Source organism: Musca autumnalis, unplaced genomic scaffold, assembly GCF_047663935.1.
Source record: "Musca autumnalis isolate F117 unplaced genomic scaffold, ASM4766393v1 scaffold_4, whole genome shotgun sequence".
NCBI lineage: Eukaryota > Metazoa > Arthropoda > Insecta > Diptera > Muscidae > Musca > Musca autumnalis.
Window position 1 is genome coordinate 123,007,781 of NW_027411977.1, and position 27,047 is coordinate 123,034,827.

At 35.2% G+C, this 27,047-nt stretch overlaps 2 protein-coding genes across 2 annotated transcripts; one reads left to right on the forward strand and one right to left on the reverse strand.

Moving 5' to 3' along the window:
* Positions 1 to 109: 109 nt before the first annotated feature.
* On the reverse strand, positions 110 to 11,035 carry LOC141403059 (uncharacterized). Its single transcript, XM_073985222.1, has 3 exons — positions 11,025 to 11,035; positions 10,923 to 10,944; positions 110 to 925 (listed from the first exon to the last, which is right to left on the reverse strand). Exons 1-3 carry the CDS (start codon positions 11,033 to 11,035, stop codon positions 110 to 112), a joined length of 849 nt encoding a protein of 282 aa, XP_073841323.1.
* Positions 10,604 to 21,004, forward strand: LOC141401515 (uncharacterized). The gene is made up of 2 exons (XM_073981802.1): positions 10,604 to 11,929; positions 19,188 to 21,004. The coding sequence occupies exon 2, from the start codon at positions 19,190 to 19,192 to the stop codon at positions 20,216 to 20,218; it is 1,029 nt and encodes a 342-aa protein (XP_073837903.1). The 5' UTR covers positions 10,604 to 11,929; positions 19,188 to 19,189; the 3' UTR covers positions 20,219 to 21,004.
* Positions 21,005 to 27,047: the final 6,043 nt, after the last annotated feature.

Genomic DNA, 27,047 nt, shown 5'->3' on the forward strand with positions numbered 1-27,047 from the left:
AGAAATAAATTATATAAAAAAACGTTCGAATGGAAAATCAATTATTTCTGATTTTCCATCAGTGGCATGTAGTAAAGTTTTCATTTTCTTTGGTGGGAGTTGAAATCGTTTAATAATGTTTTTCGGTAATTTTCACTTTGCTATGCCAGTGAGCGGGATGAACTTTGTGGACAATAGCAGCGTTATGGTGATGAACGGGAACTGCATGATGTACCAAAGCAGCATGGTGGTGAGCATCAGCGTGATGAACAACAGCACCATGATGATGGGCATCAGCGTGATGAACAACAGCAGCGGCATGGTGGTGAACATCACCGTGATGAACCAAATCAGCGTGACGCAAAACACCATCGTGATGAACATCGCCGTGATGAACCAAATCACCGTGATGGGCAGCATCACCATGATGCAATTCGGTGTGATGCAAATCGGCAGCATGATGATGTTCATCGACATGATGATTTTGGTGGACAACGTGATGATCAACAACGGGATTGGTGTAATGCAAGAAATGATGAGGTTCATGGTGGACCACCTTGGTGACATGGTGAACTGGCTCCACTTTGTGAATGGGTTCATGTTGGATGATCTTGGCAGCTGGAGCATTGTGTACATCAACAGCAGCTACACCATGATGACCGGCATCGTGGTGGGCAACTTCCAAAGCGGCATGATGATCAGCATGATGATAGACTGGGTGGTGTTCAATGCCATGATGGTCAATACCGTGATGTTCAAGACCATGATGGCCATCGACTACAAGACGAGCAGAGTGGCCAATGTGGACGCCATTGCTGTGATGAATATCAGTGTGATGGAAATCAGATCCATGATGGACGAGACCGTGATGGGCATCACCATGATGGGGCAAAAGACCAGCTTGAGCTGAGGTAGCCAAAGCAAGAGCCATAACGCATGAGAATACCTGAAAGAGTTACAATTAAAATTGAAAAAGTTTGTTTTTGGATATAATAAAATAATATGGCAAATGACAAGAGAATACAAAGGGAGATCATAGAATTCTTTTTTTAAGTGATGTTTGATTATTCGAAAAACACATAAGCTCTAAACCGCATTAGATGAGCTTTACTTTAACAACAAAATCAACGTTTGTATATTCGAATTATGGTGGATTATGTGTACGATTGATGTTGCTAAACGAAGGAGTTGTTACAACAGGATACATGTCGGTCATTTTAAATTGAGGTTTTTTTATATTTTCTTCTCACGGTATCGTTTACACGAAAATAGGACCGATTGAAGGAACATTTTAAATTAACAATTTTGAAATATTAAAAATGGAATCGGTTATTGAAGGTGTCACTTCAAGCAAATATTTGTTAAAGGCCAGTTTCTGGGATACTCAATATTATTTTAAAAGTTTTCAGCACTTGATCGTATAAATTTTTTACGATATTTAAGTTTATATATTAACTCATTTTATATATTTTTTAAATCCTTGTCATAATGCTTTCACTTCTTGACTTGTTTATTTATTCGTTATATTCGTACCTTCATTTTTACGATTTCACACTTAAGTTTTTTAATCCCAAAATTTAAAAAAAGTGTCACAAAACTTTGTACGAACTCTTTGTTTGTTCGACGCCGAGTACTGAACTGATGTCTAATCAAAAATACCTCTGCATTTAAATAGTCCCCCTCGGAAAAAAATGTGTGTGGCATATTTGTTTTGGCCAAATTCAATTGCCTAACATCTGATTTCATTCAATTGGTAAATGCTGCCGCCACTGGGTATCAATCGTAATATCCGTAATTACAAATTTGAAAGAAGAAGCTCTAGCTAAGCAAAATAATCAAATATTCATTGCAACGAAACTGTAATAACAATTCGTATGAATGTACATTGGTATGTATGTGACAATAGCATACCTAAAATATTTAATTCATTTCATTTCAACGGAAGGGATTACCGTTTAAGTACTGTTAGTTAACTTAGTAAAAAAAGAAGCGCTGCCGTTTTCGGCTTGGCACCAAACAAAACCAAAATTGTCTATTTTGTGGGAAATTGACGAACGTTTTACAGTCAAGGTCATTTTTGTTGAATGCGTACGACCCGTAGTTGGTTATAAACCTACTTTAAGTTGAAATTAGTGGCACACGTATCTACCATTTAGATTTTAATAAATTTATATTCTAAATGTTTCGATAATGAGTTATTTAGATAACGAAATATAAAAAATGGTGGCACTTCCCCAAGAAACAATTTAGATTAGCTTAATGTTATGCAAATGTTTAAACAGAAAACATTTGGGAAAACGAGAGGCATAATCTATATTTTCACCCTGACTATTGAAATATAGCGTTTCCAAATAAAATGAAACCTTTTTTAAATTGAATGAAACCTTTTCCAAATTAAATGAAACCTTCCTTTTCCAAATTAAATGAAACCTTTACATTTATTGAAAGAAATATAAAAAAATCATTTTAGTTTTTAACGGTTTTTTATTTTAATTTTGATGTTAAGAATTAAGTTCATTGATTTTTCTATTTTTAGTTCATAGATTTTTCTATTTTTTAACCTAAAAAATTTAATAATCCTTGGCCATCAATGGAGGTTAGACTGAAAAGATCTGAAAGAGAAAATTTTGATTTAAAAATTGCTGGTGATGATAGTGTCTATATGTCTTATCCAATGAAGTGGCATTTCGAAAGGATTTGCAGTTTTCAAGCTAAATCCTGAAGACCTATGAAAAACATTTGAAAGTTTGATCTGAACCTTTACATCCCAAAAATGGTAAAACCTAGGAAAATATCAATCAGCTAATCTCGTACAGAATTTTCACTGCTACAACATTTTCTTTAGTCCCATTTCAATAGGACTTGCGGTTTCCAAGCAAAATCGTGAAAAACTAAAAAAACCTACAAATGGGAACTTTGATCGCGATTTATTAAAAAATCCATACAGTCATTTTTTCTTGTTTTTGGATTTTTCTCATCTATAAACATAGCTGTTTCAAAATCCGCAAAAACTTCCCTGGTGTAAGGGGTTTTCATTTAAAGTTAGTTAAGGTGTACTGTGTATAACATTGCTTTATAAGGAGGAGATACAGTCAATCCATTGTCCTAATTTGAACATCTTTATCTCAATAACGGTAAAAACTACGAAGATATTATAAAAGCCAATCTTGTAGAAAACATAGCTACAGCATTTTCTTTAGTCCCATTTCAATTGGACTTGCGGTTTCCAAGCAAAATCGTTAAAACCTAAGAAACCCTTAAAAACCTAAAAAAACCCTAAAAATCGCGATTTATTTAAAAAGCGCTCCTGCGATTTTTTGTAGTTTTTTGAATTTTCTCATCTATGAACACTGTAGTTTCAGAATCCTCAAAAACTTCCCAGGTGTAAGCACCTTCCATTTAAATTCGATTCAAGAGCACCGTGTCGGTATATACTCAGTTCGCAATATTTAAGATAGATCTTTATAAATTGGCGCACCATTTTCTATTACTCCCACAATGTTTGATGATTTCCTGTATTGGATGAATAAACTTTTGCCTATTAATCACTAAAATAACGTTTATTCCATTGAAATGTAAAAAAGTTCACGCACAAATCGATTTTAAAAAAATATTTTTTTTTTTGAAAAATTTATGAAATGAAAAACAAACATTTTTCAATAATTATTTCCTGTTGCTCGAATGAATAAACTTAAGCCTACTAATAACTAAAATAACATTTATTCTATTCAAATATTGAAAAACGTCACGCACAAACCACTTTCAAAAATTTTGGATTTTTTTTTTTTTTTTTTGATAAAAATTTATATTTTTTGAAAAAAGCGATTACGACATTTTTGTGGTTCTCAGAATTTACGAAAATTAGTGAGATACAAATGTTATGTCAGTTTGGTTATCTCATGTGGCTTTAAAGTATATACTTGTGAATTCAAAAAATTGCCCAAAATTCTGATAAATTCAAATTTTAAAATCATTTTGTGCGTGAGGTTTTTTCACCGAATCACCTTATAATTAAGTTTTTATGTAATATTATGTAAAAACTCATCGCGTTATGATACAGGGATATGAGGTTGTAAAAAAATCATAACCCTAGCCCCCATTGAACGGTAACTCCCGATTTTTGGCATTTTCAAGATTTTAGCCGCATTATCCTAAAAAAGTGGGTAAAACCCGCTGAGAATGGTACAGATCCAAGTTTTAATACAGCCCATCAAATTATCGTAAAAAGAGTTTAATTTTTAAATTTTGTATTCAATATTGTCATGTAATAATTCAGCCAGAATTCGTAGAATGGTACCTTTCGTTTTACAGTATTTCGAAGGTTCTGGCATCAATATCAAACCAAAATGGCTGAAATTTGATATTAAGTTTAAGTTGGTGGTATAAAACTTTTTGTCGGTATAGGTCCACGTATTCACATAGCCCCTTACAATTAAATTTTTTATTTAGTCTTGGTTGAAGTAACAAAACTTACCTGCAGAAATTTCTCAGTACAGCCTCCCTACTCAGTAACTTTTTAACAACTTTACTCATTGTTTATTTTACAACAATTTCATTTGTTTGTTTTGTAGTTGTTACAAAAACAAAAGGAATTTTAACAACTTTTCAATCGATAAAAGTTACAGAATAGGCCTACAGGTCGACTTTTTGATACATTTTGAATACTTGTTGTCATTAGATACGAAAGCTAAATTCTGAAAATTGTAAATATTGGTCCATGTTTTGAACAGAAAAACGATGACGCCCCATGGGAGCTTTTTGATACATTTTCTTCCGAAGTGGGTGTAACTTGGTATTTTGTAATATCAATGGGTGGAAAAAATCCACGCCTAAAATTATAAATATAAATTGATTATCATCAGTTAAGATATTCTGATCCTCCAAAACTAAAGTAAACAGACTATTTACTTCCATACAGTTCATGGTTAAGGGCATAAAAAGTCCGGCCGCCGAAGTTAACGTGGTTCTTACTCACTACGTATTTTTTTAAAAGTACTAAAGTATTTGAGATTGTTAAAAAATGCTAAGAGATATACAAAATGCTAAATGGAAATTTTGGGACTAAATACAAAATATTGCTAAATGTAGCTGCAAAAATGCTAAAGTGGTCACACTGATTACATTCTTAAACAAACGTTTGAGTTGCGGTGTGTATTTATATCGCTTTTTGTGCACTCCGGCCACTTGCCCTCAGCATAATGTTCGGACAGCTAAATAAAGATGTTCCGCCTAAGAGAGGACACATTTTCAAATTGTTGACACGTGCTGAAAAAAATTGGTATGCATGTATATGGTGGTGAGATTACCTCAAACTACACCATACTTCGAGGCGACCTATTCAATTGAGCGTTCCAGTGTTATAATTTTAAGGAAAGGAGTCAAAAACAGGTAACCGTATCCGTCCACAGGAAAATTATACTTTACCTTAATCAGCGCAATAAATCCAACATCCGGACAAAAATTAAAAAAATCGGAGAGCTTTCGTTGGCGTCGTTCCTATTGGGCTTACGTTTACACACGTGGAATAAATAGACTAATTTGGCATAACATGACTTATACATGGAATAACTCTACTAAACACTATCCGATTTATTTGTAATTTGTAAAAGGTAGGCATAATTGTTATCTTTACGGAAACACATATTTTTTGGAGATAGACCCGGTTACCTCGTTTATTTTAGCCGGATCACATGAACATGTACATACTCCCCTTATATGTGCATATAAATGATATGGTTTTTAGAACCGCTATATCTCAAGAATTATAAACAAGTAAGAAAATATCAGTCGGCTTTGCCGACGGTCATATATCCTCAGCCTATGTGAATTGAAACTTTCATCTACGGACAGATCGAATACTGGAGTGTTACAGAAGTTGTGTACCGATATTGCCCATCTTCCGACTTAAACTAAGTTTGCACAAAATATTACAGTGGATACAAGTTGTCACAACAAAAATCTAAGCTATTCGAGAGGAGGTCTTAAACTGAACTTTGAAATTTTGTGCGGGAGTTACCCGAAGGAGTGGGCCGATAGAGTCCATATTAAAACCTCATCTATGTCTAGTAGAAGTTTCACAATGTGCAAAGTATGGACCAAATTGGTTACTCCCTTCAAGAGTTATCGTGCGCACAAATTTTCCAAACATTTTGAACTTTTGTCGGGGAGGTACCTGAAGGAGTAGACCAATATGACATCTTCGAACTTAAACTAAGTTTGGACAAAATATTACGATAGCCAAATTTTGGACCAAATCGGCTCATCCGTTTGAGAGTTATCGTGCGCATCAGCCAGCTAGACGGACGGACATTACTAAATCGACTCCAAATTGTCTGAAACACATTTTGTCCAAACATACTTGGGTCTAAAACCATTATTTCGATGAGGCACATTTTGCCCATATGAAAATTAGCATAAATACTGAGGGTATCTATATATATAAAGTAGAAAAATGTTTGTACGTTTGTTTGTTTGTTTATTTGTTTGTTTGAAGTTTATGGACTCAAAAACCGCTAAACCGATCTTCCTCAAATTTTCAGAGTATATCACTACATGGCCTGAAAGTAACATAGGCTATAAAATGTTTTGAAATTCCGCGTTGATCCGGAGATATAGCATCAGAATCGGAGGTACCTCCAAAAATTTATATGTTGTATGCAAATATCTATAGAATGGTATCTTTTACCATCTTCAAATTTTAGATGTATGAATGAATTTGGTCTAGAAATACATTTGCCAAGTTAAATTGAAATCGGCTCAGATTTGGATATAGCTTCCATATACATTTTCGGCCGATTTTAGGTATTTGGTGCACGAAACACGCTATATATCTCAGATTTCAATGAAATTTGGAATGTGTGACGGAATTCGGTATAGAAATTAGTGTGCCAAATTATATCCAAATCGGTTCAGATTTGGATATAGCTCCCATATATTTTCGTCCGATTTCATGTACTTGATGCACCAAACACGCTACATATAAAGAAATTTGGAAGAAAATTGGCCTACAAACAAATGTGTCAAACTATATTATACCTTAGTCGGGGTAGCGAAGCGCACTGGGTTCAGCTAGTAAAAACTATAAAGACTAAACTTGTAGAGAAGTTTTCTATCTACAACATTTACTCTAGTCACTTTTTGATTAGACCCAACAATTTCAAAAAAGAAAAAAAATCAAAGCGAATAAAACCCTTAAAATTTGACCTTTTAAAACCGAATAACATTTTTGCACACATGAGATCGATGGGTACTTTTTGGATATTGGTTCTAATGCAAATCCTAGCTCTCCACCAAGATTCAGCTTTTTGCGAATTTCTTCATTACTTCAATGTCTATTTTGACTGGGCTATAAGTAGTTTACATTCCCTTCATAACCGTTTCGCGTTATCCGTATATGTTACCATTCCCCTGCTTGCGCCAACGCTATCAATAAATTTAATGTTTCAAATTTTCATAAAATATACATATGTATGTCACAAATTTTGTCAATTATTTCACATTTCATTTAAAAAACAAAAAGGTTAAATTTTTTAGCGCTACATCTAAAATTTTTGGTACCTACATAGGGTTAGATAAAATTCTCCTTTACGAATCTCGCGAGCCAATTTTTGGTTGTTGCGGACTAAAGTTATGGCGGTTTTATTTTGACTTTTAAGAACAATATTTTATAAAAATGCTAATTATTTTAATGAGCACAATTGTTACTATTAACTTCTCTCGAAGTGCCTTCAGTGAATAGATTGCATAATACATGTAAAACGATTCGCGGAATGTACATAAAATGGATAAATTATTGAATGTAAGTCAAATTTTTCAAAAATAAAGGTCTATTCAACGGTCATAAAATAACATAAAAATTTGTTGTGATTCAAAACTTCACGGAGAAATCAAAATAGACTAAAATCATACAGATTGATATTATAGTTTCGATGTTATAAAAAAACAAGTAAGAAAAGTCTATAGTCGAACGGAGCCGACCATGGGATACCCTGTACCACTATCCCTGGACAATCGCTCTCCACGGAACTTCTTTTCAATGATTGTGAAAATTTAATTATCAAATATCAGAGATATAATGTATAATACTTATGACCAAAACCAAAAAGCATGACAAAGACATTTTTGTAGCAGGAAAGGAAAATTTAGTTCACACAAACTAAAATGTAATGAAACCCACTTATGTAGTACTACTACTTCCGTTGTTTAACCGCTACGTTATTGAAATTTTTACCAATTTCACACAAAAGTTTCAGCCCATTTAACCCGCTAAGTATTATCTGATCTTCACGTTGGTTTGTACGCTTCTTCTTCATCATAAACTCAGACTTTGTTTAAAATTTTGCGGGTTATTATTTTGACCTACAGAGTCGCTACAAAATTGGTTAAAATTTTGTTTTTGGTCCATTTCATTCCCTGAACATTTCACGATCATCGGCAAAAACTAATCATTTCTATTCTGGCCCGAACCCAACCTCCTTAAAAAATTCGTTACAATCGGTCCATAATTGCGGCCTTAAGCTTGTTTACAATTTTTAATGGACGGACACACATCGCTAAATCGCTTTATCTCGTCGAGATATGAATTTTGGCATACCAAATAAGGGGTCTAGGACGAATATTTCGTGGTGTTACATAAACTTTTGGAGAGACAATATGTAGCATGGGATAAAAATGTGGTTCTCTACACAGAACCCATTATATATTAGGCAATAGGCCCTTTATCTAGCAAACACTTTATTGCAATTTACATCAGAGGAAAGGTCAGTAGTTTTTTCCATATGTAGGCTACTTTGCGAAATATATATGTCCTCAAGGAATTAAAATATCGACCAAAAAAAAAATTTTTATATTTTTCATACAAAAGTAATGATCCATTTCACCCGCTAAAGAATATCAGATCATCATTCAAAATTGTAGGCATCTTTTTCGACCTATACTCTTACCCGGTGCAAAATTTCGTGACTATTGATGTATAATTGCGACTTCTAGCGAGTTTATTATTACACTACAAACAAATAACGGAATATATTAGGCTGTAACTCTGTTATCTGATCATGCACACTAACATAATTGGCATCAATTGAAAGGTCAAGCGTTCCACTTTCAAGTACATCTCACTTGTCCGGAATGTCACTTCCAGGAATTAAGATATAAGCTGTATATTAAAAATTTTCACAATTTTCACACAAAAGTTTTGGTCCATTTAACCCTCTGAATATTACCCGATCGCCATCTCAAATTGCAAGCTTCTCCTTTGCGATATACCTTATTTAAAATGACGCGTTGATCGGACTATTATTGAGACCTACAGAGCCGCTAGAAAATTGGATAAATATTGTTTTTGGTCCATTTCACCCGCTAAATAGTTCAAATTAGAATAGGGATATATTCTGATCTGAACCCGACCTCCATACAAAATTTCGTGACGAATAGTCCATAATTGCGGCATGGAGCGTGTTTACAATTTATAATGGACAGACGGACGGACACACATCTCAAAATCGCTTTATCTCGTCGAGATATGAAGATTGGTATACCACATTTGGGGTCTCCGACGAATATTTCGCGGTGTTACATGAATTTTTACCAAAACAAACTTATAATACCCTTCCTTTTCCACATTGTGGTATAGGGTATAAAAACTAATTGTCATAAAAAAAATTATTTTTTGTTTGAAAAAATAATTTTTCACATGCATTCTGTAGTAGAAAATATTGGTAAAATCTATAGGAATACTTCCTTCATTTTGCTTAAATCTCCCAATAAAATTTACAGATTTTGCTTTATGGACATTCATATCAAAGCTTTTCCATTGAGGAAGATTATTGGGTTGCTGAGGATATATCTTTAGGCTTCTGAAATGGATATAGAGGTCAAATAACACATTTTAATTTTTAATTTTTTTAATTTATATACATTTTAAAATACGTATACATCTTAGCAGTAAAAAAAAAACTATAAAATATCGCTAATTTGCGTAAAGTAAATTTTTCCGCATCCGATTTCAATGTCCACCATGAAAATCTACATAGATATATACATAACTATTTCAAGGCGATCAATCAAGCACCGTGGATGTAGCATCACACACTATTTTTTGGGATAAAATGAATGTTGCTCCCTTATCAGTGAAGTTTTCAAATCTCTGTTTTCGCTAAAACGTAGATGCTGCACTACACGCAGAAAAATTTATGTTAGAAATATGTTTGGATCCAAACAAATATATGTTTGGGACCGGTTGCAAACAAATATATGTTTGGATCCAAACATAATATGTTTGGGTCCAAACAAATATATGTTTGCAACATTTTGTAACATATCTCAATTTGATATGTTTGGGTAAAACATTTTTTTTATGTTAGAACATTTTTTTCATGGGTGGAGAGAGGATGTTTGTCAACGAGAGTAATAACAGTGCTCTCGCGGCTGTGGAATGTTGCTTTAGAATAAACAGTTGTGTGTATTGTATAATAGAAGACGTAGAAGCGAAGAAGGGGGCTTTGGTGGTGTACATGAATGTCCAAAAATTTTATTATAAAGGTGTGCTATTTTGTTGCCCATTAAGTGTGCTATTTATTTGGTACCCTACTGTAGCATAGCGGTATGCTTTTAGTACATACACACATACCTACAAGCAAGCGAGAACATAATTTGTATATTTTGCCATTTCTGTTTCTGCATTTCCAAAACCATTGGAATGCAAAACAGGTTTTATGTGACGATGCAAAACAGAAGAAAGTCAATCGAAGTTTGAGCATCAAAACGATCAACACGCACCACCCCCGTCGTGACGAAGTGAGAAGTACAAAAGTGTTAACTTACAAAATATTATAATTAAAACATTAAAGTGAATTTGCATAAAAATCAAATCCTAATAATCGAATGTGTATAAACAATATTGTAATTATAATTTTATACCTGAAACAAAAACATATAATACTTACCGTGTTAAAAACATACATATACCTGAATAGTACAAAAAACCATAAAATACTTACCTTGTGAATTTCCTTATACTTACCTTTGTACATAAACCTGCTACTTACCTTTGATACATACCTAAATACTTACCTTTTTTGAAACACACGAAAAACCTGTGAAAAGAAAAATATTTATACTTACCTTGAAAACCAAATCCTAAATACTTATCTGTGAACACCTAAATGCAAAAGAAACCCATTGTAAATACTTACCTTGAAAATCTATCAAAATTATCAATAAAGTTGAATTAAAAGTTGAACAAAAAAAAACATAAAATCTTTTCTATGGAAAAAAGTGAAAAAAGGTAAAGTGCTAAACATTTGGTCCTAGTCGAGCCGAATATGTGTGGTTAAGAAAAATCTTAACATTTTCAAAAAACAAATACAACATAAAAGTGGAATTTTTTGGAAGAGTTTTTTACAACAACAAAATTGTGAAACTAGTGACATTGAAAAATTACAACAACAAACGCAGTGAACAAAATTGAAAAAAAAAAATAAAGTTTGTAAAGAGAACAACATAAGAAGCAAAACAGTGACAATTTGTGGAAACTTAAAACAAAACAAATACAGTGGAACGCAGACAGTGGAATATTACAGTGGGACGTGGAAAAAGTGATTAAACAAAAAAATTATTTTACAAGAAAGAAAAAATTAAAATTAAATTTGTTTTAAAAATACTAAACAAAAAAGTTCACATACAAAAACATAAATATCAAAAAAAAAAAACCCAAATTACATTGAAACAAAAGTGAACATTTAAACATTAAAACATACAATTTCTACAACACACAACAATATCTACAAAACAAACCAATATAAACTAAACGCGAATACGGTGACGCGTAACAAAACAACAACAAACAATCAGTTGGAGAGTTGGAGCTGAGGATTTGGAAAGGCGGACAGACGGACAAAAGGTTAAAACCCCCCCATATACTTACCTAGACCCTATAACCAAACAGAGCAAAGTGAGTACAAATAAGTTTTTTGATTTGGAGCGTGGCATCAAAAAAGGAACACAGGGTACGGCGAATTTTGACTCCCGACACTGTCCCTTTATACGATAACTCGCTATTACATCACAAATTGACACCTTTGGATACAAAGACCCAAGTTTTTTTACATAACCCTAGAAAAGCGGACTGAAGTTGACCCAGCGAAAGTGGGAACACACATATACGTCCACACATACACACACAAACACATACAACCTAGTGAAATTTGGGATTTTGTAACAAAGATTTTTCAATTTATCCACATAAATTTCTAAAAAGGTAAATTTTTGTGTAAATTTGGTTAGATCATTTTGTGGAAATCTAACAATTTACAAATACATGCACAGTTCAAGCATAACATAGTGGAATTTTTGGAAAATTCTCTCAATTTTGGAAATTTTCTCATGCATTTTTAAATACAAGAAGAAAAAGAGAAATTTTGTGGAAAAATTGGAAAGTTTAGTGAGAGACTTGTGGAAAGTCGACCTTTTCGCTCATACATATTTGTCCGTCCGTTCAATAATTTGGAAATTTTGGAAGTCTGACCCGATATATATTTTGGAAAATCATCAGTCACTTGGAAACCATATTATTTTTGGAAGCTAAATAATTTCTGTCGGTTATTGACCCAAAAACACATACAACACACACAATTTATGGGAAAATAACCTGAAATTACTAACATAAAAATTACAAACGTTTACAAAAATTTTGGAAAAAATCTTATACGGCGACATACACACAAACAACAATATTAAACAATTTATACATAAGCGCCATATTGATTTCCCAATACATCCATTTTGGGAAAAATTGGAAAAAAAACATTTTGCGCCTTTTACGTACATAAGCATAAGCGTTTGGTGGACAAGCGCCCAAAAATTTGAGGTTAACTAACCTAAACATTCGACACTTTAAACTTTTTCTTATCTTATGAAAATTTATATAACTTTTGATACTCATACATTTTTACAGCATCTTTGAAATTTTTTGGATGAAAATTTTTGATTTAGACACAAAATATTTTTGTCTTTTTTGCAAATAAGCAATATTTTGTTGAAAAAATTTTTGATTTTAAATTAATTAATTTTTAATTTTAAACCAGTTTGAAACAACAATACGACATTCTAAAGCATTTTTCGCTAACAATTTGGATTTTTTGGACCCAAAATAATTCACCTTTGAAATTGTTTGCTGGGATTTTGCTCTGGCTTGACTCGTTTCTTTACTAAGACATTTTTGTTTCCACCCAAAACCAATTATTATTGGAAAAAACAAAAAATTTTCGTCTGTGTTTAAAGCGAAATCATTCTCTCAACAATTTATTTACAAAAGCGTCACTAAAATAGTTGTGGATTTAGACAATTATTCAAAAAACAACTGCGTACAAAAAATCATTTCACTTTTTCTGATAAAATTTGCTGTTTAACTAGGGTTTTATTACAACCTTGTTATTTCTGCAATTTGCTGTTCTTTGGGACTTTTTTTCTGGATAACCCAACACACATTTTTCTTCGACTTATTTTTGGAAATTTTTTTCGGATTTTGATTGAAATTTTTCGACCTTTCAAAACTTTTTCTTGCGTTCTTTGAATGAAAATATTTGGCATCAAATAATTTTAATTCTCTGTACTCACATTGGAGAAAACATTTATCGTACTCCACAAAACATTTACTCTACTCTACAAAATATCCAGTTGTCGTGAATTTATTTGGGAATTAACATCAAAATTTTGCTAAGACAAAATTTTCTGACTCTGTTTTTTACCCAATAACAAAAAGGTTTGACCCTTTGATTGGACTACTTTGTCATTTCTTGCGACTCAGCAAATTTGTTCTAAAGTCAGATCTAATTTACAAAGAAAGATGGCCAAACTTAATCGTGAAAAATTTGTTAACTGTCTTAATGATTTAAAAGATTATGCAGCGATTTTAAGTATAGCGAACACCGAAGATGATATTCATAGATTAGAGGCATCAAGAGTTCAGCTAGATTCGGTTTATGACCATGTAAAAAGAGCGTATGAAGAATGCAGGGATCATGTCCCAGGGGAAGGTGAAAAGGAAATTGACAAAAATAAGCTAAGAACTCATTATCTAGAAGCCATTGACATTTACAAAAATGCTGTAGGAGCGATTAATGGGCAAATTCAGTTAGTTAAGCAGAAACAAGCCGAAGAAAAAGTTAAAAGAGAATCTCAAATGACGCAAAAACTCAATACTGAAGTAGAATTTACACCTGTTTCAAGACTTCCCCCATGTGACACAGACACATTCAGTGGAGGTTACAGCGAGTGGCCTACGTTCCGAGACCTCTTTACAGCGATATATATTAAAAATTCAAAACTAAGTAAAGTTGAAAAACTCTTCCATTTGACCCAGAAAACAACAGGAGAAGCTAGAGAGATAGTCAGTCATGTCCCACTTACAAACGATGGCTTTGAGTTAGCGTGGAAGAATCTCACTGAGCGATATGAAAACAGAAGGATGCAGGTCAACGAGCAAATCAAAATTCTTTTCAATTTACCCCATATAGCGTTTGATTCAAGTAACACAATTCAAAAACTTCAACGTACCATTAATAGTTGTATTCAGACTCTTGAGACTCTAGAAGTTGATGTAAAGGGTTGGGATCCTATCCTTATTTATCTTTGCTCCTCAAAACTACCTCGATCTTTTCTAGAGGAATTTGAAAACTCTTTGCACGACAGCAAAACTTTGCCCACCTGGGAGCAGGTAAACAAATATTTGACCCATAAATTCAAGACATTAGAATCTGTAGGAAATATTAAGCCTACAAGTACAAAATACAATCAACAAAAAACTGATTTTAGTAAAAAATCAAAATTTGCAAACAGTTTCCATACCAATACTTGGCCAAATTCACAAAATAAGGGGGGTTCGGTGAATAAACAAACTTCGAATCAACAACAAAAGACTCAAAATACGCAAAATTGTCCACTTTGCAAAGCAAATCATTTTATTAGAGATTGTTCTCAGTTCCTAGGAAAGTCAGTAAATGATAGAATTCATTTAGTCAAGATCTCACACCTTTGTTACAATTGTCTTTCGTCTAATCACGGCGTCAAAGAATGTAAAAGTCGGTTTGGTTGTCGTACTTGCAATATGAGACACCATTCCATGTTACATAAGGGAACAGACACCCAACAACAAACCCAGAATTACAACTTAGAAAGAGATGAAGTGCGCCCTAGTACTAGTGCTTCAGCTCTCACAACCACAATACAGTCCACAGAACCACAAAACGTTACAACCTTGACTCTACAAGAGCATAGAGTTTTCGAACATAACCCTAGTGCAACTTTGCTTTTCACTGCTATAGTACAGGTCGAAAATAGAGGACAATCATATGATGCCAGAGCAATTATTGACCCTGGATCACAATCTACTTTTATCTCTGAAAAACTTCGAAACAAATTAAAATTGCCTACCAAGAAAAACCTTGTTCATGTTACAGGACTTAGCCAAATCGTCTCAGAAACTTCTACAAAATCTTGTCTTTTCACTTTGCGTTCTCGTTTAGACCCTAGCTTTGAATTAGATGTATGGGCACCAGTTTTGAAGACCCTTCCGTCTAATTTGCCTTCACAAAATATTGAAAAGAGTAAACTTACAGATATTATTGGTCTTAACTTAGCAGACCCGAAATTCCACATAAGTCAACCTGTCGATCTTCTCATAGGAATGGATATAGGACCCTTAATCTTCGAAATAGGGACTCCCATAAAATCTTTTGGCTCATTCTTAGCGCAAAAAACAGTATTCGGTTGGATAGTAGGCGGTCCAATACCCGAAACCACTAGAAATCCACATAACATTTCTTTGTTTAACACCACTTCAATCGAAAAGATTATTACACGTTTTTGGGAGGTGGAAGAGCCCCCAAAAAGAGTTTTGAGGTCAGAAGAAGACTCATTCTGCGAACAAAACTACCTAGAAACAACAAAACGAAATAAAGATGGGAGGTATATTGTTACCCTGCCCTTTAAAAATTGTGAGGAGCTCGGCAATTCTCGTAATATAGCCCTCGCACAGTTTTATAGAATGGAGAAAAAACTTTCAAAGACTCCAGAAATCAAAGACTCATATGACAAAGCGATATTAGAATACTTAGAGCTGGGACATATGAGAAAACTTTCACGTGAGGAAATAGATCAGACCCCAAATTACTATCTGCCGCACCATGCGGTGATTAAACCAGATCGATTGACTACTAAACTTAGGGTAGTATTCAATGCGTCAAGCCCCACGTCAAATAGAAGAAGCCTCAACGATAATCTTTTCGCTGGACCCATACTTCAGCAAGATCTTGTTTTGCAAATATTAAAATGGAGGTTCTTCAAATATGTTTACAATGCCGATGTTACACAAATGTATCGTCAGATTCTATTGGATAGAAATCACACTCGTTATCAACGAATTCTTTTTAGGAAATCTCTTTCTGACCCAGTCGAAGATTATGAGCTTTTGACGGTCACTTTCGGAGTGAACTGTGCTCCATTTTTAGCACTCCGTACTCTCATGAAATTAGCAGAAGACATAAAAGATATATACCCTAGAGCTGCTTCAGTTATTTTACAAAACTTATATGTTGATGACGTCCTAGCGGGAGGTCATTCCATACAAGAAGCGTTAGACTCTCGCAAAGAATTAATTTCTGCCTTTGATTCTGCAGGTTTTCAACTTAGAAAATGGACTTCAAATGAGCCCAAAATAATTAAAGACCTGCCAAGTGATCACCTTTTGCCTCTCAATTGGCTAGATCTGTCTGAAAATGATTCTACCAAGACTCTAGGTATCAGATGGAATATTTCGGGGGATAGTTTTTCAATCCCATCGCCTTCTATAGAAAACAAGATTAACTATACAAAACGGGAAGTTCTATCTACGATTGCCAAATTGTTTGACCCATGTGGTTGGTTAGCTCCAGTAATAGTAGTAGCCAAATTAATCATGCAACAAATTTGGTTAGACAAAATAGACTGGGATGACGCTCTCAAACCCATGACACTATTAAATTGGCAAAACTTTGTTAAAAATACTTTCTCAATTGACACTATCACTATTCCAAGATGGATTAAGTACACACCAACTAATCAAATTGAGATTCATGGATTCTGCGACGCGTCAGAGAGCGCGTATGGCGCGGCCCTCTACATTCGGGTAGAAAATCCCAATAAAAGTGTTGACACATTTCTCCTAGCAGCAAAAACCAGGGTCGCACCGATTAAAAAGATTTCCTTGCCACGACTTGAGCTTTGCGGAGCTGTACTTCTCTCTAAATTGGCCTCTACAATAATATCAAATCTTCAGATGTCGAATATTGAATCTTATTATTGGACAGACTCCACAATCGTTTTAGCTTGGCTTAAAAAACCACCGTGCCATTGGAGTACCTTTGTAGGTAACAGAATTTCAGAAATTATTGAAAATGTTGGTAATGATCGATGGCGTCATGTTGACTCTGAGGCGAATCCCGCTGATGTAGCAAGTCGCGGATGTTCACCGATCGATTTGAAAACACATAATCTATGGTGGCATGGACCCCAGTGGTTAAAATACCAAAAATCTAGTTGGCCCTCAAATAATATTCCGTTAGATACGAACTTAGAAGAGAAATCAGCTAAGGTTCTCACCCTTACAACCATTACTGATGATGCCAGACAAGAACTTTTAAAGAAAGACCCTTTGGTAAATTTCTCAAAGTTAAACAGAGTATATCGAGCATATGCATGTGCTATGCGATACTACAAAAAACACTTACGAGCTTGTCCCGATTACTCCCTTGAAGAGATTCAACAGGCTAAACGTCTAGTTATCATGGTAACCCAAAAATATTATTTTGAAAACGAGTACAAGCTATTGCAAAGAAAATCTAAACTTCCATCTAGTAGCGGTCTTGTTTCTTTAAATCCGTATCTTGACTCAAATGGCCTTATTAGAGCAAATGGTCGCCTTGTTCAATCACCTGCCTTAACAGAAAATGAAAGGCATCCCATCTTGTTACCATATATGTCCAAGTTATCGCAACTCCTAGTAGAATTTACACACCAAATAACTATGCATGGTGGAAATCAGCTCATGACTCGAGTCCTACGTTCAGAGTTCTGGATATTCAAACTGAAAGTTCTAGTAAAAAAGACCATTCATAACTGCAAAATTTGCACATTGTATAAGAAACACAGTCAAAATCAAATCATGGCTTCTCTTCCGCCGGAGAGGACTTCTCTAACACGACCCTTTTACAATACTGGGGTGGACTTTGCCGGCCCTTTCAATATCAAAAACTTTACTGGTAGAGCGTGTTTAATAACGAAGGGTTACGTATGCGTTTTTATTTGTTTCGCCACCAAGGCAATCCACCTAGAAGTAACTAGCGATCTTTCGACGCAATCATTCTTAGCTGCCTTCACTCGATTTATAGGTCGTAGAGGTTGTCCGGCGTGTGTATACTCCGATAACGGCACCAATTTTGTCGGTGCATCTGAATTACTCAAAAAAGATAGAGCAGAATTTATGAAAAATCTTAGTTCACAAGCTATTACCCAAAATTCTCATCAAAACTTAGAGTGGAAGTTTATACCTCCTGGCGCTCCCCACATGGGTGGATTGTGGGAGGCCGGTGTTAAGTCCTTTAAGACTCATTTACGTAAAAGCTTTCCAAATCTTAATTTTACTTTCGAAGAATTCACTACAATATTAATTCGTATTGAGGCTTGTCTGAATTCAAGACCCTTGAGTCCAGCCAGTGACGACCCTAACGACATAGCTCCCTTAACACCAGCTCATTTTCTCATTGGGGCACCGATGTTAGAGCCAGCAGAACCGGATATTTCCGATTCCGACCTTTCATATGTTAATCGCTGGAAGCGACTTAAAATAATTTCACAACATTTTTGCCATAGATGGAAACATGAATACTTAACAGAACTTCATAGAAGACATAAATGGAAATACCAGAAAGACAATTTAAAAGAAGGCGATCTTGTGGTCGTGAAAGATGATCGCTTGTCGCCAACGGAGTGGAAGTTGGGGCGAATTGTTAAGACATATAAGGGGGTGGACGATAACATTAGAGTGGTAGACATCAAAACTTCGCTTGGCATCTCTAGTCGACCCATAACCAAAGTTGTCAAGCTATTTACCGACTGACTAGTCGGACCCTCTTTTCTTAAAAAACTTGGTACTCCTCTCTCTCTTTTAATTACAGATATGGCTGCCTACCTCCCACACAATAATTGGGACGAAGAAGAGGAGGAAAGACCCCCAAACAGGCGACAACAACAAAATCGCCCACCACAACCAGAGCAACCTCAACAACAGCCAATCCATCAACAACATCAACCACGTCAACAACAGCAGCGTCAGCATCAACAACAGCAGCGTCAGCATCAACAACAGCCACAACCAGAACAGCCACAAAGACGACCACAATCAAGAAGCCGATCGGGTCAGCGAGAAGAAAGAAGGGATCGGCCGAGTTTCTGGCAATATGCCTGCGGGCTCTGCCAGGACGATCACGCAATCGTAACATGCCCCAGGTTTAGAGAGCAGTCTGCTTTTCAGAGGTACGAAACCGTTGAACGGAGAGGGTACTGTCGGAACTGTTTGGCCCGTAGTCATCTGGCACCGGATTGCACCAGTTTGACGAGCTGCAGAAGGTGCGACCACCGACACCACACCTTATTACATGGGGCCCCACAGTTAGATAATACCTTACAACCAGCTCCCATTGTGGTGCCTTCATTCTCTTGGGATTTGGTGTTCGTCCCCACAGCCCTTGTGCGTGTCTCAGCCGACAGTGTAGATACTTGGAAGACTGTACGAGCACTCATTTGTCAGTCGGCCACGATGTCCAGAATGGCCTATTCAACGTTCCAAAGGCTTGGTCTCAGATCGATAATATATCAGAGTCGCCGATTTGCTACCTTCAAGATTATGGCCAGGAACATAAACGGCACGTGGGCTTTAAAAGTAAACGCCCTTATTACCGATGAATTGCCACGCAGACCCTATTCCGACCCTTTGTTAGAAGACCCTACAGGCTACTTTGCGCCGCAAGCTCTCGCTGACCCCGATCCTCGCAGCAACATTCCCATTGATTTAGAGTTGGGAGCCGATACATTCTCTGCGATTCACCAGGAGGGCTGTACACCGGCTGGCATTGGAGATGTGAAGGCGTTCAACACAAAATTAGGCTATGTATTTTCAGGCCCAATTAAAAATATGCCTACTAATTAAACTCTTTTATTCACAGATATCACGGCGGGGGAGGCATGTACATGAATGTCCAAAAATTTTATTATAAAGGTGTGCTATTTTGTTGCCCATTAAGTGTGCTATTTATTTGGTACACTACTGTAGCATAGCGGTATGCTTTTAGTACATACACACATACCTACAAGCAAGCGAGAACATAATTTGTATATTTTGCCATTTCTGTTTCTGCATTTCCAAAACCATTGGAATGCAAAACAGGTTTTATGTGACGATGCAAAACAGAAGAAAGTCAATCGAAGTTTGAGCATCAAAACGATCAACACGCACCACCCCCGTCGTGACGAAGTGAGAAGTACAAAAGTGTTAACTTACAAAATATTATAATTAAAACATTAAAGTGAATTTGCATAAAAATCAAATCCTAATAATCGAATGTGTATAAACAATATTGTAATTATAATTTTATACCTGAAACAAAAACATATAATACTTACCGTGTTAAAAACATACATATACCTGAATAGTACAAAAAACCATAAAATACTTACCTTGTGAATTTCCTTATACTTACCTTTGTACATAAACCTGCTACTTACCTTTGATACATACCTAAATACTTACCTTTTTTGAAACACACGAAAAACCTGTGAAAAGAAAAATATTTATACTTACCTTGAAAACCAAATCCTAAATACTTATCTGTGAACACCTAAATGCAAAAGAAACCCATTGTAAATACTTACCTTGAAAATCTATCAAAATTATCAATAAAGTTGAATTAAAAGTTGAACAAAAAAAAACATAAAATCTTTTCTATGGAAAAAAGTGAAAAAAGGTAAAGTGCTAAACAGGTGGCATGTATGCGTCAAACTCGTGTGTTTCTTGTTTTGTTGTTGTTAACCAACGAAGAAGAAAAGAAGAAATGATATGAATTATATTTTTTTCTTTCCTCAGTGTTTTAGTTGCCTTTGTAGAGTCAAGACGGTAAAGTGAGTGAATAAATCAGTATTTTGTCTTTTCTTAAAGAAATTGTGCTTTTTAGTAAATTAAATGTCCAATACATTTTATAATTGAATCGGAAAGTTGAATGGAATTATTTTATTGGACAAGGAAGACATCGCATTTAATATTGGTAATTGCATACATACTTATGTATATTTGAAATATGGCATATCCATATTTATTTATTACATTACATAATCATTTGATTCTAGATGCCGATTCCCCGCTGATGATTTCAACTATGAGGACAATTTGTTTTATTTCACAACTAAAGAGAAGCGTTTAACTACGTTTCTATATATTTTTCCTTTTTAAAAGTGTGACTATTTACAAATTATTTCAATCAGTTTTTCTTTTATTAAAGTGTGTGTATTTCTTTGGAATTTTGTATGTACCTATGTGTTTATTGTTCTTTTGCCTTTTAATAAAAAACCACAACATTTGTGTGTATACTATAGAGATAGACAGTGAGCTCTTACTGAGAGCAAGTGAGCACACATTTTAAAGTGTTTTACATTGAATTTTACGCTCCCTTGCTCTCAGTAAGCGCCCACTTGTGCATGTGTTTGTTTTTTTTGTGCCTTTTGGGTTTGTATTTTTTTGCACCCAAACATAAAATTGTTTCCACACAAACATATCTTTGTTTGCACCCAAACATAAAATTGTTTCCACCCAAACATATCTTTGTTTGTACCCAAACATATATATCTTTGCACCCAAACATAAATATCTTTGCACCCAAACATATATATGTTTGCACCCAAACATATATATGTTTGCACCCAAACATATATTTGTTTCCACCCAAACATATATTTGTTTGCAGACCCAAACATATATTATGTTTGGGACTGTTGCAAACATATATATGTTTACTGCAAAATATGTTTGGGACATATGTTAGAGAGGCCGATTTTTTTTTGCGTGTAGTTGTTTCATTGCAGTGGAAACGAACCGCAGAGAACGCGATAAAATACGCGATATTTTCGGAAACAATTTTAGGCGATTTTTCTACTTTGGAATTTCTCGTAACTCGCGTTTTAGTAGATGGAATTTCACGGGGAATGATTATTGGATCCGGAACGTAAAAAAAACTAAAATGTTCAAACAAGTACGAGGAAATCGAATGACAATTGTAAAAATGAGGCCCGAAAATTATGATTTTTAGAAAAATGTTCGCACAAAATTTCCGCATTTGGATGCAGATTTCTATAAAGCTGTACAGACTACATTCACAATAGTCGTATCAAATAACTCAGAATCGCAAGTACTACAATCCTATGAGTGATTTTTTGTAAAACCTGTTTGCGGAACGTAACTAGAAGAAAATGTCAAAAAACACTGTAAATCTGGCTTCAAAACGGTAGAAGCACATCTAATTTTGAAAACTAATACATTAGTGAAGTGATCCCTATTTAGTTTACTTATACTTTTACTTTGACAGGAAACTCGTGGAAAGTGTGGTTTAATAACAAATCGAGAGAAAACAAAAAAAAAAAAAGACAAGTTGGCTTCAACCCATTTTTACCCAATTTTTAACATAAATATAGCCACAGCTTCCACGCAAATTAACTGTGAAGTCCAATATTTTTTGCCACATCCACAAACATTTCATTTTATTCAAAAATATTTAATTTGTATAATATACAATCACAAGCCGCGTGTTCTACAAGGGTAAACCTTGGCTTCAGCTATTTTAAATTTTCAACAAGTAAGAAAACGTTAAGTTATACCCCCACCACGAACTGTAATGAAGTGAATAGGAACAATTAGTTTTATTTCGTTTATGAAAGTACTAAACACTTCCTTTTATTGCAGGTGTAGTACATATATCTCAGCTGATAATACTCCCTTCAGTTCATATGGGGCGACATTTTTGTTCTTTCCAAAACATGGACCAATATTTACAATTTCCCGAATTGAGCGAAATACATAAAATTGGAAAAAAAACCGACTAGACCTAAACCTGGATATTCTGGATTTGGATAGTTAACAACATCGGGAGCCTCGTTCTATGGAGCTGTATAAAACGTTAACCTGTACCGATACATTTCTGGAGGAAAGTTTCTTAACTCCAGCGAAGACTAAATACCAAATTTCAGTTAACTTTCAAAATACCGAAAATTGGGAGGGATCTTTCTATGGGGTGTATATAAAAACATGGAAAAATACCGGAAATTTTCAGGTGGGAAGTTTTATACCACCAACGGAGACTACATATCAAATTGCATCCATTTCGATGGGGTATTGATGACACAACCTTAAAGTACGGAAAATTGCGAAGTACGCTTCTAAGGGGGTTATTTAAAGAAAAGGGCTTATACTGATAATTTTCTTCTGCAATATTTTAAACACCCATGGCAGTTTAAATACTAAATTTCTGTCATATCGGTGGTATATTGATGCCACAACTTTCAAAATACCGAATATCGGAAGGTACGGTCCCATGGGGGTATTCATACCAATTTCATACCAATATCAAAAACACAATACCAAATATCAGCTATTTTGGTCGGGAACGAGCTATATGTAGAATATCGGGAGGTACCGTTCTATGGGGTCTATATGAAGACATGGACCTATACCGACAAATTGCAGATGGAAAGTTTTGTACCCTTAACGAAGACTAAGTACCATCTTGCAGCCATTTCGGTGTGATAATGAGGCTAAAACCTTCAACATACCGAAAATTGGGATATACCGTTCTATGGGGGTACCCCCCAAAACATGCACGTCTACCGACAAATTTCTGTGGGAAATTTTTGTAGCCCAGAAAAATACTTAATACCAAATTTCAGCTACTTCGGTGAAATAATGAGGCTGCAAAAATCAAAATACCGATAATCGGGAGGTACCGTTCTATCCAAACGTCGACCTGTACCGACAAATTTCTGATAGAAATTTTTTTAGCCCGGAAATAGACTACATACCAAATTTCAGCCACTTGGAATAATAAGGCTAAAACCTTCAAAATACAGAAAATCGGGATGTGCCGTTCTACGGGAGCTATATGAAGACGTTGACCTATACCGACTAATTTCAGGTGGAAAGTTTTATGCATACAAAGAAGACTATGTACCAAATTTCAGCCATTTCGGTGTTATAATGAGGCTAAACCCTTCAAAACACCGAAAAGTGGGATGTACCGTTCCGTGGGGTGTACATCAATGCGTGGAGCGATACAGATAAATTTCTGGGAGAAATTTTTGCATCCCAAAAAAGGAAGCTAAAACCTTCAAAAATACCGAAAATTGGGAGATATCGTCCTATGGGGACTATATGAGGGCGTGGACGTATACCGACAAATTTCATATGGAATGTTTTGTACCCCAAATGAAGACTAACCACCAAATTTCAGACATTTAGGTGGAATATTGCGGCCACAAACTTAAAAATACCGAAAATCGGGAGGTACCGTCCTATGGCGGCTATATGAAGTCGTGGACCTATACCGACAAATTTCATATGGAATATTTTGTACCCCAAATGAAGACTAACTACCAAATTTCAGCCATTTTGGTGGAATATTGAGGCCACAACCTCCAAAACACCGAAAATCGGGAGGTACCGTTCTATGGGGACTATATGAAGGCGTGGACGTATACCGACAAATTTCATATGGAATGTTTTATACCCCAAATGAAGACTAACCACCAAACTTCAGCCATTTCGGTGGAATACTGAGGCCACAAACTTAAAAATAATGAAAATCGGGAGGTACCGTCCTATGGGGGCTATATGAAGTCATGGACCTATACCGACAAATTTCATTTGGAATATTTTGTACCCCAAATGAAGACTAACCACTAAATTTCAGACATTTAGGTGGAATATTGCGGCCACAAACTTAAAAATACCGAAAATCGGGAGGTACCGTCGTATGGGGGCTATATGAAGGCGTGGACCTATACCGACAAATTTCATATGGAATATTTTGTACCCCAAATGAAGACTAACCACCAAATTTCAGCCATTTCGGTGGAATATTGAGGCCACAAACTCAAAAATACCGAAAATCGGGAGGTACCGTCCTATGGGGGCTATATGAAGGCGTGGACCTATACCTTCAAATTTCCGGGGGAAAGTTTTATACCCACAACGAAGACTAAATACCATTTCGCTGCGATAAAGAAGCTAAAACCTACAAAATACCGAAAATCGGGAGATATCGTCCTATGGGGTCTATATCAAAACGTGGACCTATATAAACATTTTATGGTAGAAATATTTCTTAGCCTCTGGAAATACAAACTTACAACCGATTCTGTGGTCAAATGGGACTAATACATTCAAAATATCTTAAAGTGACGCGTACTATATATCGGGAGTTATATGGGAGCTATACCAAAACGTGGACCTATTAAAACAAATTTTGCTAGAAATGTTTTTTAGCCTCTGGAGACACAAAATACCAAATTACAAGCAATTCGGTGGTAAAATGGGACAAATATCTTAAATATTCCTTAAAACAACGACGCGTCACGCGTCAGTTTGTATGGGGCTATACGAAAACGTGGACCTACATAGCCCGCTTTCAATATCAAAAGTCCTACATATAATTGGTTTTTTAAAAATTTCATCAACCCACTTCAATCAGTTCGGACGCTAGAGTGATTTCCACAGACGGACGGACATGGCTATATCGCTGCACGCTGATCAAGAATATATGTATATATAGTTTGTGGGGTCTACAATGATTATTTCGAGTAGTTACAAATGGAATGACAAACTTAATATACCCCCCATCTTATGGTGGAGGGTATAAAAATATTGGTGATATACATAAAGCTCGATTTTTGCGCACTGAATTTTTTTAAATTCTCGACTTTTCATTTGCCTTTTTTTCTGGTACCTAACCCGTGTCGTATACATAAGTGTAGAGTAGGCCTTTATGCAGCATTCTTCGGTAAATCAGAATAACTTTTTAAGGAGTGAAAACCATGAATTGACAATTTCTAAAAGCTATATGTAGATCTGATTATATTGAAAACTTACGCATGAGTGTTTCTTGTTCTTGATCATTTGTAAACAAAACAAATTCCGGAATTCATGAATGGACGGATGTTTCTCTCATATGTTGTCGATGTTAAATATCGACATACAATGATCTACTTATTTGTATTTGTTAACATTTTGTGAGTCACCGGCAACATGGCACCATTAGTGGCTATTTGCAATTCATTGCTACCATTATTTAATTTTATTTGATAGTAGTAAAAGTAGTGCAAAAATTAAGTCATATGCTCTGCATTTGAAATTGAGCATATGTCGCACTTCATTTTATATAAAATACACAAATTGAGTTTGTTGAGGTATCAGTTTACAAACAAACGTTGAAAAACTAAAGATAGTTTTAAGATTTTTAACTAAGGATTTAACCATTTTAAGGCTCAAAATGAAGGTAAGGATAATATATTTAGAAAATGTTTCAAGGAAGCAACGATAACACTTTGCAATTGTTTAGGTGTTCGTATGTGTTTTGGCTTTTGCTGTAGCCACTGTTCAGTGTGGTTTCTTGCATCATAATGATCAAGCTGTTGTACATCACGGTGTTGATACTCACCTCGGACACAATCCCCATTTGCTTGTGAATACTCATCACGTGGAACAGCATCCAGTTTATCATCATGCCGATCAAAACGCCGTTGCAGATATAGGATTTGTTGATAACCATCATGGTGTTGTTGCTGAGGATGTTCGCAATACACCTGCAGTTAAGATCATCCAACATGAGCCTATCCATAAAGTTGAACCAGTTCATCATGTCACCAAAGTCCTTCACCATGAACCTCATCACTTTTTGCACTACACCAATCCCGTTGTCGATCATCATGTTGTCCATAACAAT